At 40.6% G+C, this 14,974-nt stretch overlaps 1 protein-coding gene across 1 annotated transcript in view; it reads right to left on the bottom strand.

The window, feature by feature from the left end:
- Window positions 1-13,644, bottom strand: part of mvb12bb (multivesicular body subunit 12Bb) — a 31,371-nt gene extending 17,727 nt beyond the window's left edge. Inside the window, exons 1-6 of the mRNA XM_070905087.1 lie at window positions 13,553-13,644; window positions 11,837-11,936; window positions 6,624-6,719; window positions 4,659-4,749; window positions 3,533-3,662; window positions 3,269-3,379 (exon numbers count right to left, since the gene is read on the bottom strand). Coding sequence (XP_070761188.1) covers window positions 3,269-3,379; window positions 3,533-3,662; window positions 4,659-4,749; window positions 6,624-6,719; window positions 11,837-11,929 — 521 coding nt within the window. The 5' untranslated portion in view covers window positions 11,930-11,936; window positions 13,553-13,644. The remainder of the gene's footprint in view (window positions 1-3,268; window positions 3,380-3,532; window positions 3,663-4,658; window positions 4,750-6,623; window positions 6,720-11,836; window positions 11,937-13,552) is intronic.
- Window positions 13,645-14,974: the final 1,330 nt, after the last annotated feature.

The raw sequence follows: 14,974 nt of genomic DNA, 5'->3' as shown, positions 1-14,974 counted from the left end.
TCTGTCAGGCGACACACTGACAGTCACGGTGTCTCTTTCTCTCAAGAGTCGTGTGCAGTGGGAAGTCTTGGTTAACCAGCGAGCAATGAAAGCTGATACAATACTCCTGCAGAGCTGCAGCAATGTGCGGACTGTCACAGGTAGAAGACAGTGCAATCCCAAACGTATTGATATGCATGCCAATCCTGACACTGATGACTCTTTAGGCTTCACGCGTTAAAGAAAAAGCCAACTACAGTTTGCAATGAAAAAAAAAAAAAGAAGATACTTGGCCTTGACATTTTTATCGCTTTACAGTTTGATTTAAAAAGTGTCCGTGTGTACAATAGCCTATTATTCTAAGAGAAATGTCAAAAACCTTGATTCTGAGTGAAGCGAAAGAAATTGCAATATTAGGACAAGGCTAATTTATGCTAGCAGTCACTGTAGAGGTCAGATATCAGCCTCAGCAATGACAGCTTTATCAGGAGAACAAATGGCAGCGTTGGCCAGGAGAAGGAAGGAGGGGGATACTTTACTGGACACATTAAAAGGCTGACCGGATGGTGCAGGTTTTTCACATTATAAAGTCAGGGAGAGGCTGATATGGTCCTGTCTTGACAGAGAACAAGCCAAAGTGGTTGACATCAAGCTGCAGCTATGAATCAAAACAGAACACTGTCGCTGGTTGAAACGCTTTAGACAAACTTGATAAAAGAGACATTAAACACACAAGGTTCAAATGCATTTGCACGGCAGACTGCTCAACGAGCCCGTATCCCAACAGTTTTAGTGGCTCAATATGGTGCGACAGCACGAGCCAATAAGAAATAACTACTCTAGTTTTAGTGTTTATCCTTGATCGTGCTTGAACTGAGAAAATAATTATTCCCTTTACTAATACTCCACATAGAACGTAATTTAACACAATCACACCAGCCAAAGCATGAAAGCATGATGGAAAACCAGCAGGGATGATGTGGCCTAGAATTCTTCAATACCTCTATAGTATATAACAATAATTCCTTCATGATATAATTAATTTAATTAATGCGACCTGGACCTGGATAAGTGTCAAAAAATGGATGGATGGACTAACCAACTAAAAATGATTGATTCTTTTTCAATTAATCAATTAGTCAATCGAAAGAAAATGAATCTTCAACTATTTTTTGATTAATATTCTCAGATGCTCTTTGCTGCTTTTCTTTGTCAAATATGACACTTAATGAAATATCTTTGGATTTTCAACATTTTCTATAAGACGATGAGTTTCCTTGCTACTGTAGCTAGCAGTAGTGACAGAACTTGCTGACTGGAACTCTAACTCACAAAAAGGGAAACATTTTATAACTAACAATACTGCCCAAGGCAGGCAAGAAATAAATGTAAATTTAAGACTCCTCAATACCTTCTAAGTCCTTTTTTGTTTTGAGGAAACTGAATTCAGAACTTTTCAAGACCTGCAGATACCCTGTTTTTAGCTGACAAAACAGTAAACAAACAATTCAAATGCAACACCTTAGCCTTGATGCAATCACTGTGTGCCTCCCATAATGATGCAACACCCTGCAGTTACTCTGTACTGCAGCTCTGCACTGCTGAAAAAACCTGATTTGCGGTTACGTTTGTACACAACTCTAACAAGCTCTCGCTGCCTGAGGCAACTTAACATTTGAGAGGGATCACTGCAGCTTTCAAAATTATAAGGGTCATTAAAAATTTACACATTATTGACTGTATTTAAAACATCTTTTCCACTGACTGTAAAGAGCACTTAAATTTAAGAGGTGCTATTCTCCAAAGGCCATAAAGTTGTTATAGATAGCCCGAAGGAGGCATGGAGGAGAGAATTTTCTCTTGCTGAATATGAATAAAGTATAGTGGGGTGCTACTACACAGACAGTTACACTGTAGTACTGTACTTACTTAAGCAATCAGTGAGTGTTGAAGAGCTGTTTATAAATCACTGTGTCAAAGTATCTAATCTGTGACTTTAAAGAAACTACAGAAATATTTATAGCTGTACGTACGGTTGTCTAAAGTGCATGTAACTACACAGAGAGGATGCCAGATAAATAGTCAAAGAGCTGCTGCTGTCTAAATTTCCCACAGTGCCGTCCTTATGTGTCAGTGCATTATGGATGGAAATACTCTCAAAAGAAGACTCTCTGACTGTGGAATGAATTTTAATGTTAATACAAAAACAGCAGCCTGTGATCTCAGCAGGCATCGGGAGGGGGTGTGAGTCGCTTCGAGGTGCAATTTATTCCAACCTCTGAGCCTCACCAACTTGAAAGTGGGCTTCAAAAGAGCAGAGGATTACCGGTAAGAGTTGCGAAGGCGGACACATAGGCCTGAGTGCTCACCATCACTTCAACACATCAAAGGTTATTGACCATCGACTTCCAAAATATGGGCAATTCACAAAACTCTGCCCAGTTTGAACTTTGGGTTTTTGAATTCACGCTGTCCATTTTATTGTTCTCAGCCCACTGAGTGGCCATGGGAACAGAAGCTCTGTTTTGAATGCGCCTGCTGGCACCCACCGCTCTGGCCTGTTGTGGCTTTTAAGTGGCTTTTACTCAGCCCAGCACAGGATGGCAGAGCATAGCACTTCAAGCTGGCAAACCCATCAGCGCCCCGTGCCAAGCCTCCCTCTCCACAGCACCGCCACACCGAAGGAGTCTCAATTGTTTATTTACAATTTGCCGTGGAAATCCCCAGTTCTTCATTGGGATAAATAATTGAGCTGTTTGATCTGGACACCGTACAAAGGGTTGCTCCATGCACACTAAGGCCTGAGGCGGAGGAAGCCAGCGCAGCATGAGCAGAGGAGGGGACACACACACACTCCAGCATGGCGGAGATCTTGGAGCTCTCCTCCCTTCCTCTGCAGCTGTCGCTCGCTCTCCAGGCTACATCTCCTCCTCTTTGTCTGCACAGTACAACACTCCTGTCACCACAGTCAGAGGAGCGACCTGCCTCTGCCTCCTGGGACGCACCACAAATAGCAGGAGTTTAGCCCTCATTGAACTCATGTTCTTGTTCAGAGGATCCTGTCTAGTTAGCCTGTCTCTCCGGTTCACCCCCGCTACCTCGTTGTCCAGCCACAACCTTTACGGCAGATTGCCCGGGAGTGATCAATTGCTCGTGTCTTCATTGTCGTACATATGGTACAGAAGCGTAACAACAGCTCAAGAGTACACTGGGCGTGAAATACAAAAAGAGAGCAGGGAGGAAAGTTAAACTTTGAGAGCCACTGCTGAATATTGTGGCATGGTGTTACCTTGCTGTGTGGGGTGGAGCGTCACTGTTAACTGCACTGGACATTTCCTGGGACGGCTGAAGCTGAGAAACATCTCCCATTCGATACCATATCCCCATATTGTTTATCTCACTGTGTAAAGATGAAGAAGAGACATACAGAGAGTGTTTAAACAGCTAGGTTAGTAATCCTTCACGCAAATGAGAAAATATTTCATAATGTAAAAAAAAGATAGAAGATACAAAGCATCATGAATTCATTTATTTCCAGTGTCAAACAGCTCACCCGATACAGGTGTAGTCAACAAGATGGTTCTTGGACTTCGCAATGATCTGGATGTCATATACAGCCGTCCTGGCAGCTGCACGAGGGCTGATTTTCACGCAGAGTCTCCTCTTCCTCATGGCAGTTTCCTCTGATGAGTAAGGTACACATGAGGGTGTCAGACAGGAATTGGCGTGTCGTGTATCCAATTCTGTCATCAAGTTTCAAGCTAAAAAAACCTCGAGGAGAAATATATATTCACAAATCCCACTTATACTTTCCTATTTAGTCATTACCAGTCTCAGAATAAGAGATGAGCTAATATCAGTTTCTGGGTGACTTGCTGTGCTCAAAGGGATATGACTGGCCAGCGGAAAAGCCACAAAATCCACATGCGTTATTATCATTTTTATCATTTTAGTAGGTAAAATGACAGAAGCAAGTGAATCCTCCATCAGCTTTAGTGCACAACTGGGATTTAAACTGGATATTCTAGATAGAAACTCATACATAATGTCACATGTATACATTAAACATGGATTCACATAAAGTAATAAAACATTAAATTACACCATAGCCAAACAAAACATAATCTCTTTTCTTCATTCTGCCAAAAAAAAAGCATTGCCATGCTTTCTTATATTGCATCTGTGCCTCGCTCATTTATTTCCCCTGCAACACTAGAAAGTGCAGTGTAAATGCAATGATAATAAAAATAATAAACAAGCTGTCCTCACTCCCCACACCAAAATATTATTACATTTCCAAGGCATGGATAGTGAGGGGGAAATACATAGCACTCAAAAAGCACTAAAGCATTGGGGAATGCATTTCATTAATATTAGATAACCCCCATCCACTCGTCCTCTCCCCAAATAAATACATAAATAAATAAGCCCCTCATAAAGAAAAGCACAGCTCCAGCTGAGATAAACAATGACTCATGATTCTCTTCTCTTGTACCTCCAGGGCAAAATGTTTATTTTATTCCCACAGTCTGCCATAAATTAAGCTAACCTGCACCCATAAAACATTCACTATCTCAAGCAAAGCTGCCCCTGAGGACCTCCGCATAAGCTGGTCGGAGAGTGAAAAAAGAAGAGGAGGAGGGGAGCGAGCCTGTGGTCGGTATTGACTGTTTACTTACTTGTGTCCACTGTTTCTTCCACAGGTGTGAAGCCCTCTGGCAACGCGTCGTTAATGTCCATCACCTTCATGTCCACAACAACGTCAGGCCCCTAAAAGACAGAGCGCAGGCAGGACATTTAAAGTCATGTATGCAAATTCCACTTTTCAAAAAGGACAGAGAGCAAGAAAAAGAAAAGGTTAGTCATTTTTTGGAGGACTCAGGAAAGAAAATGTAGAGATAATAAGAGTCAATGATTTACTAAAAGCTCGGGAAGTCTCTAAAGAGAAGGGTTGACAAAATAGCTGAAGTAATTACTCTCTAATAGCTTTTTTTTTTTTTTTTTTTACAATGAGAGAATGCATCTGTGAACTTGTAATCACTCTCAACCTTTTGGCGAGAAGCTGTGGGATGATGGGAGACAGAGCAGGCAGTCTAATCAACAGAATGGGACTGGTTAAAAACAATCAGGGACTGTGTAGTTGACATTTTCAAGCATGACTCTTCCCTGCCTCCCATTACATTTTCATTTTTTGCCATAATAAATTGCAATAATACACAGTGGCAGTAGAGAGTGGGGCGAGCCAGGCGTGACTTGATGCGTCCGAAAAGGCTGGATTTCACTGCTACTGTTGCCCGACAGTCATTACCATTAGAGACATATTTTATTCATAGTTTTTATACTGACTTAAGGAGGAATATGGATGAACGTTATTACTATGCATGGAACCTTTTTTTAGTGTTTTCCCCTTTTGCTGGAGAGATTTCTTCCATCAGAGCCTGACAAAAAGGGGCTTTCTACCTCCAACCTAGAGTATGATAAATCACAAACTATTTACTTCCCCCCACGTAATTCAGGGGCTAATTTTACAGAATCTGTTTTTGTCATAGACAATTACAGTGGGAGCTCCATTGACTGGCAGACAAAATAGCCTTTGTTGATGGCTCTGTCATGTTTTATTTGTGTCAAAGTCTTTAAAACAATGTGGACAGACATTTTAAGATAATATACAGGAACTAGGGGAAGGCTATTTGTATGCTATATACTAAACTGAGGACCAGATTGAGCTCAAGCACAAGGCAGCCACTGCCAAGTTGCCTGGCTTTCAGAGGACATACTGTAAAAAAAAAAAAAAAAAAAAAAAAAAAAGGTAAATAAAAAGACTTGATTAAGTTGTAAAATTGAGCTGATGCAAAACATTTTTACAAAAGTGCAGGTTTTGTTTACAATACTGTCTGAATTCCATGCAGCCCATGGAAACAAATGAATAGACAGCCAATAGTAAGCTGTATGAGCTGAGGTTAGACAGGTTGATAACCCTGTACATGTAAGCAGATGTATTTATGGCCACAGAGCAGCTGACAGCCATGCAACAACAAATCAGCTGTAGGCTGCAGGCAGGAGACGAGTCCAAAAATGAGCCAACAACATTATGAGAAACATTCAAAGATCATTTCAGCCACAGAAGAGTCAGTGCTGCTCAAATTGGGATCTCTCTATACATATATAGCACAATTTTACTGGAGGTGCCTTTTGTAGAGTCATTTCTTACATAAAAAGGAATATTTTCCTATTCACAATTACAAGTGCATCAACTTTCAAGAGTCACTGGTTGGTAACCATTTTCTCCACAGGGATGCTGTTGATTGAATAAATTGGAATAGTTAAAATACAGCTCATTGTTATTTCATGAATAAACATAAATAATATCCTCGGGAGGACGTCGTACAACATGAAAAATATCTCACCAAGGTATTATTCATCTGGAATATGCATGCAAATGTATTATATGTAAAGGTTCAAAACTGCACTGCCAACTCTGCTCTTTTTAAATGGGACTTTCACTGATCAAAGTGCAAAGTGCACAAAGATGTGCTGGCGGCAGAAAACTGAGCTAATAACCGCCGGCAAACAAGAAAGGTGCAGCAGATGAGGTGTTAGTGCAGAATGCATACGGGAAGGGAGAAGTTTACATTCACACTTACAGTTTTTCTGGTGAAACAGAGATAGCGAGTGACCTTGGATTTGAATAAGCTGTCCTTCCACAGGTCGGCATCAGAGCCATCTGTTGTTTGTGCAACCTACGTGAAAAAAAAACAAGGAGAGGAAAAAAAACATGCAGGAGGTGGGATAAAGTTAATGTATGTATGCCATGAGCGTGTTGCTTTTGCCTCTTCCCTTGCATACTAGCCTTAATTAACGCTTGCCAACACTGGCGCTCCATCTCATTAGTGCTCTGCGTGGGTAAAGGAGTCTTAGCCTCCAAAAAGGTGGCTAAAAATATCATCCCTCGGGACCAGGCTGATTAAAGATGCCCTGACAAGGATCTGCTCTAATAAGGAAACCAAACTTCAACGTGCTTCTGTGGGAAAGCAGGGATTATATTTGGGGTAAATGTGGAGTGTATCTTTTTTCAAAAACCTGCTGTAGTATCCCTTGAGCAAGACACAGGTAAACTGAGAACACTGCGCATGCATAGTTTTACTGCTCTACCCCCCTGTGTGGATTCTTTCTATTATTTAATGAGACAAGTCTTCTGAGAATAAATTACTGAGGATTTAAAGCAATTTCATGCGTATGCCTAAATAAGTCTAAATCCAAAGATCTAAGCAGCTTGTCCTTGTACGATAGGCTCATTCATAGTTGTAAATGATCAGTGGAGCCAGTAAAAAAAAAAAAAAAGATTGCATCACATTGACAGCATGTAGGCACCACAAGTCAAGCTCAAGGTCCAACACTACATTGCTATGTAAATGTAGGTATGCAGGGCAGAATGATAAAGCAAAATATAACCTGCAGACTGCATCACAGAGACTCTCCCCTCGTTCCAGCAAATATGCTTGGCTGAAGCGTCATGTTCCATTGGCTATCATGTGAGAATCACCTAAATAACTGCCAGAGTTATTTTCTAAAGGGATCCTTTACAAAGAAGAGTCAATCTAATGAGGTTCATTCAAATGAAGAAGTCATAGATCTCTGCACCCACCCACACACATTACCCCCTTGACAATAATGATGAATGACCTCGGTGACTGGGTGGGGGAAACATGGCATGGGGAGATTCATGAAAAACCACCACTGACTAGATGGGATGAGAGCGGAGACTAGACTGGGGGAACAGAGATAGATAGTGGGATGAGAGAGAGAGAAAGAGCCGAAGATGAGTGGAGAGAGGGATTGTGGGGCGTCTCCAACAGCAGTTCCATGAAAGGTCCCAGAAGGAGCCTATACATCACCAGCCTCCCTCTTCCTTACAAGACAACCCGTCTTGGCCACTTTTTCCAGGTCAGTAGCCAGCGCATCCTGTCAGCGTAAACAAAGGGCTCACTTTGTGAAACCCAAAGTCAAGTTGAGGAGTAACGAGGGCACGGTCCTCCGAGGAGGCACCTCAGGCATCATCCTGCCACAGCCGCCGGCAGCAAGGATGCGACGCAGCTTGAATGTGAAACGCCAACTGCTGAGCCACGGCAGAGAAGGCATGTGTAAAGTTGCTATGGCTCTTCTCTTATACTTTCAAGTCTGCCACTGCATGGCTCTGTCATTACACACACTTCAATGAGAAGAATGCCACATGTCTGATAACAAACGTCGTGGCTCTGATATTGAAATATGGTCGTATCATTTGATTTAAAATGCAATGACAGATTCATCTGCCACTTCCTCAAATCTAAAGCTTACAGTGATCTAAAAGCCCACCTATGAAACAAGTCTTTGTTGGGGGGGGCTGAATACTCCTATGAAGGATCTCTGGAGACAGACACCACCAGCACGTTACTATGAAGCACTGGGAAGCACAGCTGTGAATAAAAAGATATAAAGGCATACAATCAAAAATCTCTGGGGAGTGAAACCAGGTGGGGAAGACATAAGAGATGTACAGGGAACAAACTAGTCCCTTCAAAGAAGAACAGAAAAACTGGAAAAAAAAAAAACATGTTTTGGATGCTTTCTCTCAACTGAAAATAGATAACCTGAAAACTGACTATATATTAAAGAACTACAGTAGCAGTTACTTTGAGATCGGTCTTTGACTTTCAGTAATAGTTTGACATTTTGGGAAATGTGCTCATTGGCTTACTTGCTGAGATTTAGGTGAGAAGTCTGATAAAACTCTCAACTTAGTGCATTAAGAATGGAGCTAACGTTGCAGCCGGGGGGGTGATTTGCTTAGTTTAGCTAAAGACTGGAAGCAGGAGGAAACAGCTAGTGTGGCTCTCTCCAAAGCTAAGAATTAAGCCTACAGGTTAACTCCAAAGCTCATTTATTAACACAACAAGTATTTTGTTTGTTTAATCCCTATAAAAACAACAAATTGTGGTTTTAGAGGGACTCACGTTTGCCTAGAACTTCTGTGCAGACAAGACAGTCAGTTTAACATTTCTGTTTGTGTATGAATTAAACAAACAAGATACAACATGTGAGTTAGTGAGCTTTAGATGTGCTAGTAGGTGTATTTTTGAGTTTTAGACAGAGCTAGGCTAGCTGTTTCCCCCTGCTTCCACTCTTCATGCTAAGCTAAGCGTCTTCTGGCCCTAGCTGCAGACTTAGCGCACAGACATGAGAGTGGTATTTATCTTCTCTTCTAACTCTTAGCAAGGAAACTATACCTTTAAAGTAGAGATGCTCCCTCAAAAACAGACAGGTATTGGGTCTGTAAATTCAGGCATTCTAGCTAATCATAAACTAGTACTAGGCTTCTTCAAATAAACTTACATTTCAGTAATGAGTTTAAGAGCGTAACAAGTTGAATGCTCAGGTGAATCTGAAATACACACATATCCCCTTTGCAACCCTCGCACAGAGTGTGAGAGAGCGTGAGTCTACTCGTAGCGTTTGATGTTGGGTGGCTGCTGGTGCTTCAGCAAAGCTCCTGATCCCAGCGGAGCAGTGTTTGATCTGGGCCTGTGCTCTCTTGTGTTGGAACAACCTGCTCAAGTTCAGAGATGTGAGCACATCGTAGCAGAGAGCAAAAGAGTTAATCAGCCCTTTGATCTGCTGTATAAAAAGTATGGTAAGTATGGTAAGCAGTCAGTATTAAGGAGGAATTCTAAAAGAATTCTAGTATGAAAGAGGGAAAAAAATAAATCAATAGAGCGTAATATCCTGAGACTTCCCCTTCTCAGTGCAGTATTAGTGCACTGATGCCATGTGTTGATATTTTTGTTTGTATTTCAAGTCTGCAGATGAAAGACCACATCGTGATGTTCAAAAGATGTTCTTGGAGATGGGACAAATGCATTTGAAGTAGTGCTTCAGAGTCTGAAAGGCATTGAATTTTTATCTCAGAGGCTAACTTGTACTTGACTTTTCATTCAGAGGTATGATTTTGATATTTCATGACCTTGAAGGATATGTTTATTTTATTTTATTCTACAAAGGAAAACTAACACAGACTGAAATATATCACTAAAAACTATAGTATTATATATTAAAGAAAAGGCTTTAAGCTATCTGGAGTGTAACCCTGTTTTCCTATAGACATGTATTCTATCAGGGACAAACATGTCACACAGACAGGAAGCAATGCCACATTCACATCATACAAGAACAAGACTGCATGGTCTACGGCCATGCTAATAGCTCTGTGAGGCTGTGAGGCTAAATGCTAACGCCAGCCTGCTAACATACTCACGATAACAATGTTGAATTTTTTATGTTTAGTGGGTATAATGTTTTCCATGTTCATTATTCAAGTTCAGTGTGTTATCAAGCTAACATTTGCTAATTAGCACACAAAGTACAGCTGAGGCTGATGGGAAAGTCATTAGTTTTTGCAGGTATAAGGATTCATTCATTAGGATTCATCCTCTGGGCACAATGGATATCTGTACCGAAGTTCATGGCAATCAATCCAATGGTTTTTGAGACATTTCACTAAAAACGAAAAACGTCGTGGTGACTCTAGAGAAGTCAGGGGATCAATTTAGCATAAAGTTGTTGAGATAGTCACATTTCAGTCTGGACCAAAGTGATGAACCGACTGACTTACTGACCGACATTGACGCCGCTAGCATGGCTGGAAAAATAAATCACCATAATAAAGTTATCAGGTTGAAATGCTGCTCATTGTATTTGAAATAGTATTTGCTATTATATCATTATCTTAAATCTAAACTATTTCCACATTTCAAAGTGCTGGTGCACTGCCTGTGGGTTGACAAATATGTATTTACAATTTACTCAGCATTTATCACAGAGATAAACCAGTGTCATTAGCAGTCAGAGATTAGCTTTTAGCCCTACAGAACATGCACAGTATTTGCACATCAACTGGAATGTATTGGTACACTGGAGCAGCAGAGGAGGAAGTCTGACGGGGCTTCTCTCTGTGTCACTACTGTGTGGTGTGTATGCAGTTTCCCTGCCAGTGGCTCCACTCTGATGCCAACCCACCATCATCTGCCAGAGATTGGAACAAGCTGGGTGTGTAGGGTGGAGCAGGAAGAGATAAAAACTGGGGGAAGAGGGGAGGTTTGGGGGCGTAGGGTGATAGCAAGAATAAGCAGTCTGAATAGGAAGAGAGAGAGGGGAGGAGATTCTGCCCTTGAGCTTGTTTTGTGCTTTGTTTAACTCACACACTCTCTTCTCTTTTCAACCCTCTCCAACTCTTTCAAGAAACATTCACATAAACCAGCCGATCCCGCACTACATCCTTACACATTCCTATTATTGCTGAAGTTGTTGTGGTACTTGAATATAAGGGAAACATGGGGGTAAACATAAATGACTTTGGTGGGCATCAACCAAACATCATTAAACCTTCGCCTCTGGTGTGTCTGTAATACTGGTGGCAACTAACAACAACGTCAGGAAGGGAATCTTCCTAATCATCAAAGTAAACGTCATGAATAAGTCATCTAACAGCTCTAACAAAAAACACCTCGGAAGACTGCCAACATCCTGGCTGTAAGTTATGCCATACAATCAGTTACAACAATTACATGTACAACCAACAGCAGAGAGCAAAAACAAGAAGCTTGCCAAAATAAAAGGATTAGATTTCAGATTAAACTTTCAATCTATGACATTTAGGCCATATAACAATGCTGGCAAAACATTTTTAAAGCCTCACAAGAGTAAATAAATAATTATTTCTCCTATTTTTTAATTTCACCTGTGGCTTTTACAGTAAAGATTATTAAACTTAACGATGTGTGTCCAAACAAACAATCCCCTACAGCTCAAAATGAATACTCACAACATAGTAGCCATCAAGGGCCTTCCTCAGTGAAGTTACTACTCCAACTGCAGAGATGGGCTCTGTGGGCAGCTGGTTGCTCACTTCAGACATGTCGAAGCTGCGTCAGAAAAACAGAAGAGCCTCAACACACATTTGGCATTTCACCAGAACAAAACATATTACAATGATCTTCCTTCTGAAAATTAACATGTGATGCATCATGTAATTCAATGCAATACTGACTCATACAGTGCATGAAAAATGTTGAAAAACATGGGGAAGGGCATTATCTGGAATCTGAAAACTTTGAATAAATACACAAAATGGTGATAGTGGAGCAAACTGAGGATTGCACCCTTCAGGCTAATTACATGGAGAATGGACAAGGTTTTTCTTGGCTAAAAAGACCACATTATTGACTTCTTGATGAGGCTTATTAGGATCCTGAAGAAAAAGCGGCCACCTAATCAAGGATCAAATGACAAGTGAGACCAATGACAAAACAGCATTTGGAGACCACCCAGTGACTTCACCAAATCACAAATTAGGCAGAGTGATCACATATTTTCAAGGAAGTCCCAATCAATTGCTATCTATTCCTGTCCAAGGGAATTTTTCCCTAATGGGTATGCAAGCCTTTTACAGGGTAAGTGGCTTTGCAATGGTTCCCTTACGCAATTTTATTAGATTAGGTTTAAAGCATTCTTGTACTAACTGACAAAGTTGCTGCATTCAATCTTGATGTTTACGAAATCTATTGCAATTAAGCTGATCAAATTAGGGGATTTACTCCAGAAACAGCTGTCTCCTTAACAAATGTTAGATAGCTGTACTTATTCAAATGAAACAGGATAGCAAATTAGCTAATAGAATGAAGGATCTCTTTGTAACATTAATTTGTTCAAAATGAGCTTTGTTTTCCAGCACAACATCAAGGCTTAGAGACTCATCCAGGCAGACCAAACATCCAAACTTATTTCCAGCTTCCAAGGAAAAGATCACTGTGTGCTCCTACATGGATATACAAACATGAATAGTGTGTCTGTGATATTCAATACTGGGTTTATTGCGACTACAGTAATCATGACATTTCATCTCCATAACTATAAGGCAGTACGGGCATATTAGCCTACTAATCAGAACTTAATTAACTATTACAAAATGTGTACCTCAGATGATTTGGCATAATGTTAACGAGGGAGTTAACATGTCATTTGTGAGTATTGGATCTACACCTTGTCACAATGTGTATCAGTTTACTAGTTAGCTAGCTAGCATCTACTATGGCTGTGTTACACACATATGAACATGGATGTTATTGCAGGTTGGCTGTCATCATGATGACTACATTCATGTTTAATTCTTGTGTCATTCATGAACTACGTAATGATACAGTCTCTAATAAAAATTCAAAAGCCATTAAATCGGATAAGATGCACATGTGGGGAGGCCACAAAAAAAGTTATTAGCATGCATAAGGTTATGTGCTCTTTAACAGCTGCTAAACAGGGACCACTGTGGTCTGCAGATTAACAGATGTTGAACTAACGTTAAAAACCTGGAATAGTTTATCGGCACATTGTTTCTCGGTCCTCTTTACCCTAATAACTAGCCAGGAACTTAGCTAACGTTATTCATTAATAAGCAGTAAGTTCCTCGTTTGTTAACGTACTCGGCTCACGGCAACCAACGTTACTCGGTATTTAGCGGAGCTAACGTTAAGGGTTAGCTTACAGCGGTAACGTTCCATATATCCGTCAAACATCATCTGACTTTATTTGTATGTTTCAATGCTGGCAAAGCTTTGAGAAACTGGTCAGAAAACCCGAGCCCTTAGGGGGTGAAACTAAAACCCTCGACAGTTGGGTTTAGTTTACCTGGTTGAAACGTCGTGCTCTCCTGAGTGCTGTCACCTGGCTTCATCTTCGGACTTTACCCCGCCTGAACCTGCAGGCTGTAAACGCTTCCGGGTACCACTACCTGCACGACCACGCTCACAATCTAAGCTAGGTAAAATCTCCGTCTGTCAACATACATGTTTTATTTAAATAGATAAACAAACAAACAAAAATCCTAGCCCTTTTAAATTCAGTTTACTTATTTCAGTAGACAACGTGTAACTTTTCACTTCCCCCTAGTTTCCTTGTTGGTTGCCTGTATTGTTGTAAGCTGCCATGCACAATCCCATTTGGAAAGTCATTTTAATGTATCCTAACTGAGGCTGCATTCAAACTTAGTGTATTTGCTTTTTTAAAAATAATTGTTATTATTTTTGCTTGTAGCTATCATGAGTTACTGGTAAAAAATCACAAGATGCAGCACGGAGGCAACATTTAACTAATTCAACTGATGAGAATATCTTATGAAAGCACCATCAGAAGGCTATATGAATAGTAAATGTGCCAATTAACTTTTGTCAGTGTGAATTGCATATACACAGAGAATAAAGGCCTGGGCCAACAATGCCACATTGACTCGTGGGTGTATTTCTTTGCAATAACTTTTGAGATCCAATTTAGCTATGGTAACTAAATTAAGGTTGTGCTTCACTAAACGACTGTCATTACATGGATGTATCTATGGGTCACGCCTTCTGACAGTTGGTTGTCTCTCTAATCATCACATGTCATTACTGTAATCAAATAAAAGTAAGATAAAGAGCTATGTTTTAGCTTAGCTGTAACATTAGGATGTACATCTCCCAGAGTACAAAACTTGAAAGCCTCTTGTAGACTGTCCAAACCACCAAGGGGCGACAGATGCTTTCCCATCACCAACTTTATTATTTCTACCCCCATCATACCAATCAAATAAATTATTTCATTGTGCAACTATTATCCTAATTTATTCAAATCAAAGACTTGTTGCTCGGGTTTGTGACATGATGCCATATGCCAGCATGGTGTCTTCATTGGGGCCACACACTGTGAAATGTGTTCATGGGCTTACATGGCTGCACATGATGTGACCAGTTTTCCCATTTTTACATTTTTATAACGCGTCTATAATTAGAGCAGAGACATTCAGGGAAAAGCTGCCACCTCATATGACCAGCAACTTTCACCACCTCCACACTTGCTGCTGATGATAATTAAAGTGGCAAAATCTTGCCTGTGTTTGCTGACAAGTGTTTGGGTTAGTTTCTAATTCAAATTT

This window comes from Enoplosus armatus, chromosome 4 (genome assembly GCF_043641665.1).
Source record: "Enoplosus armatus isolate fEnoArm2 chromosome 4, fEnoArm2.hap1, whole genome shotgun sequence".
NCBI lineage: Eukaryota > Metazoa > Chordata > Actinopteri > Centrarchiformes > Enoplosidae > Enoplosus > Enoplosus armatus.
The sequence above is the reverse complement of the archived record's forward strand: the minus strand, read 5'-3'. Positions and strand labels throughout refer to the sequence as shown.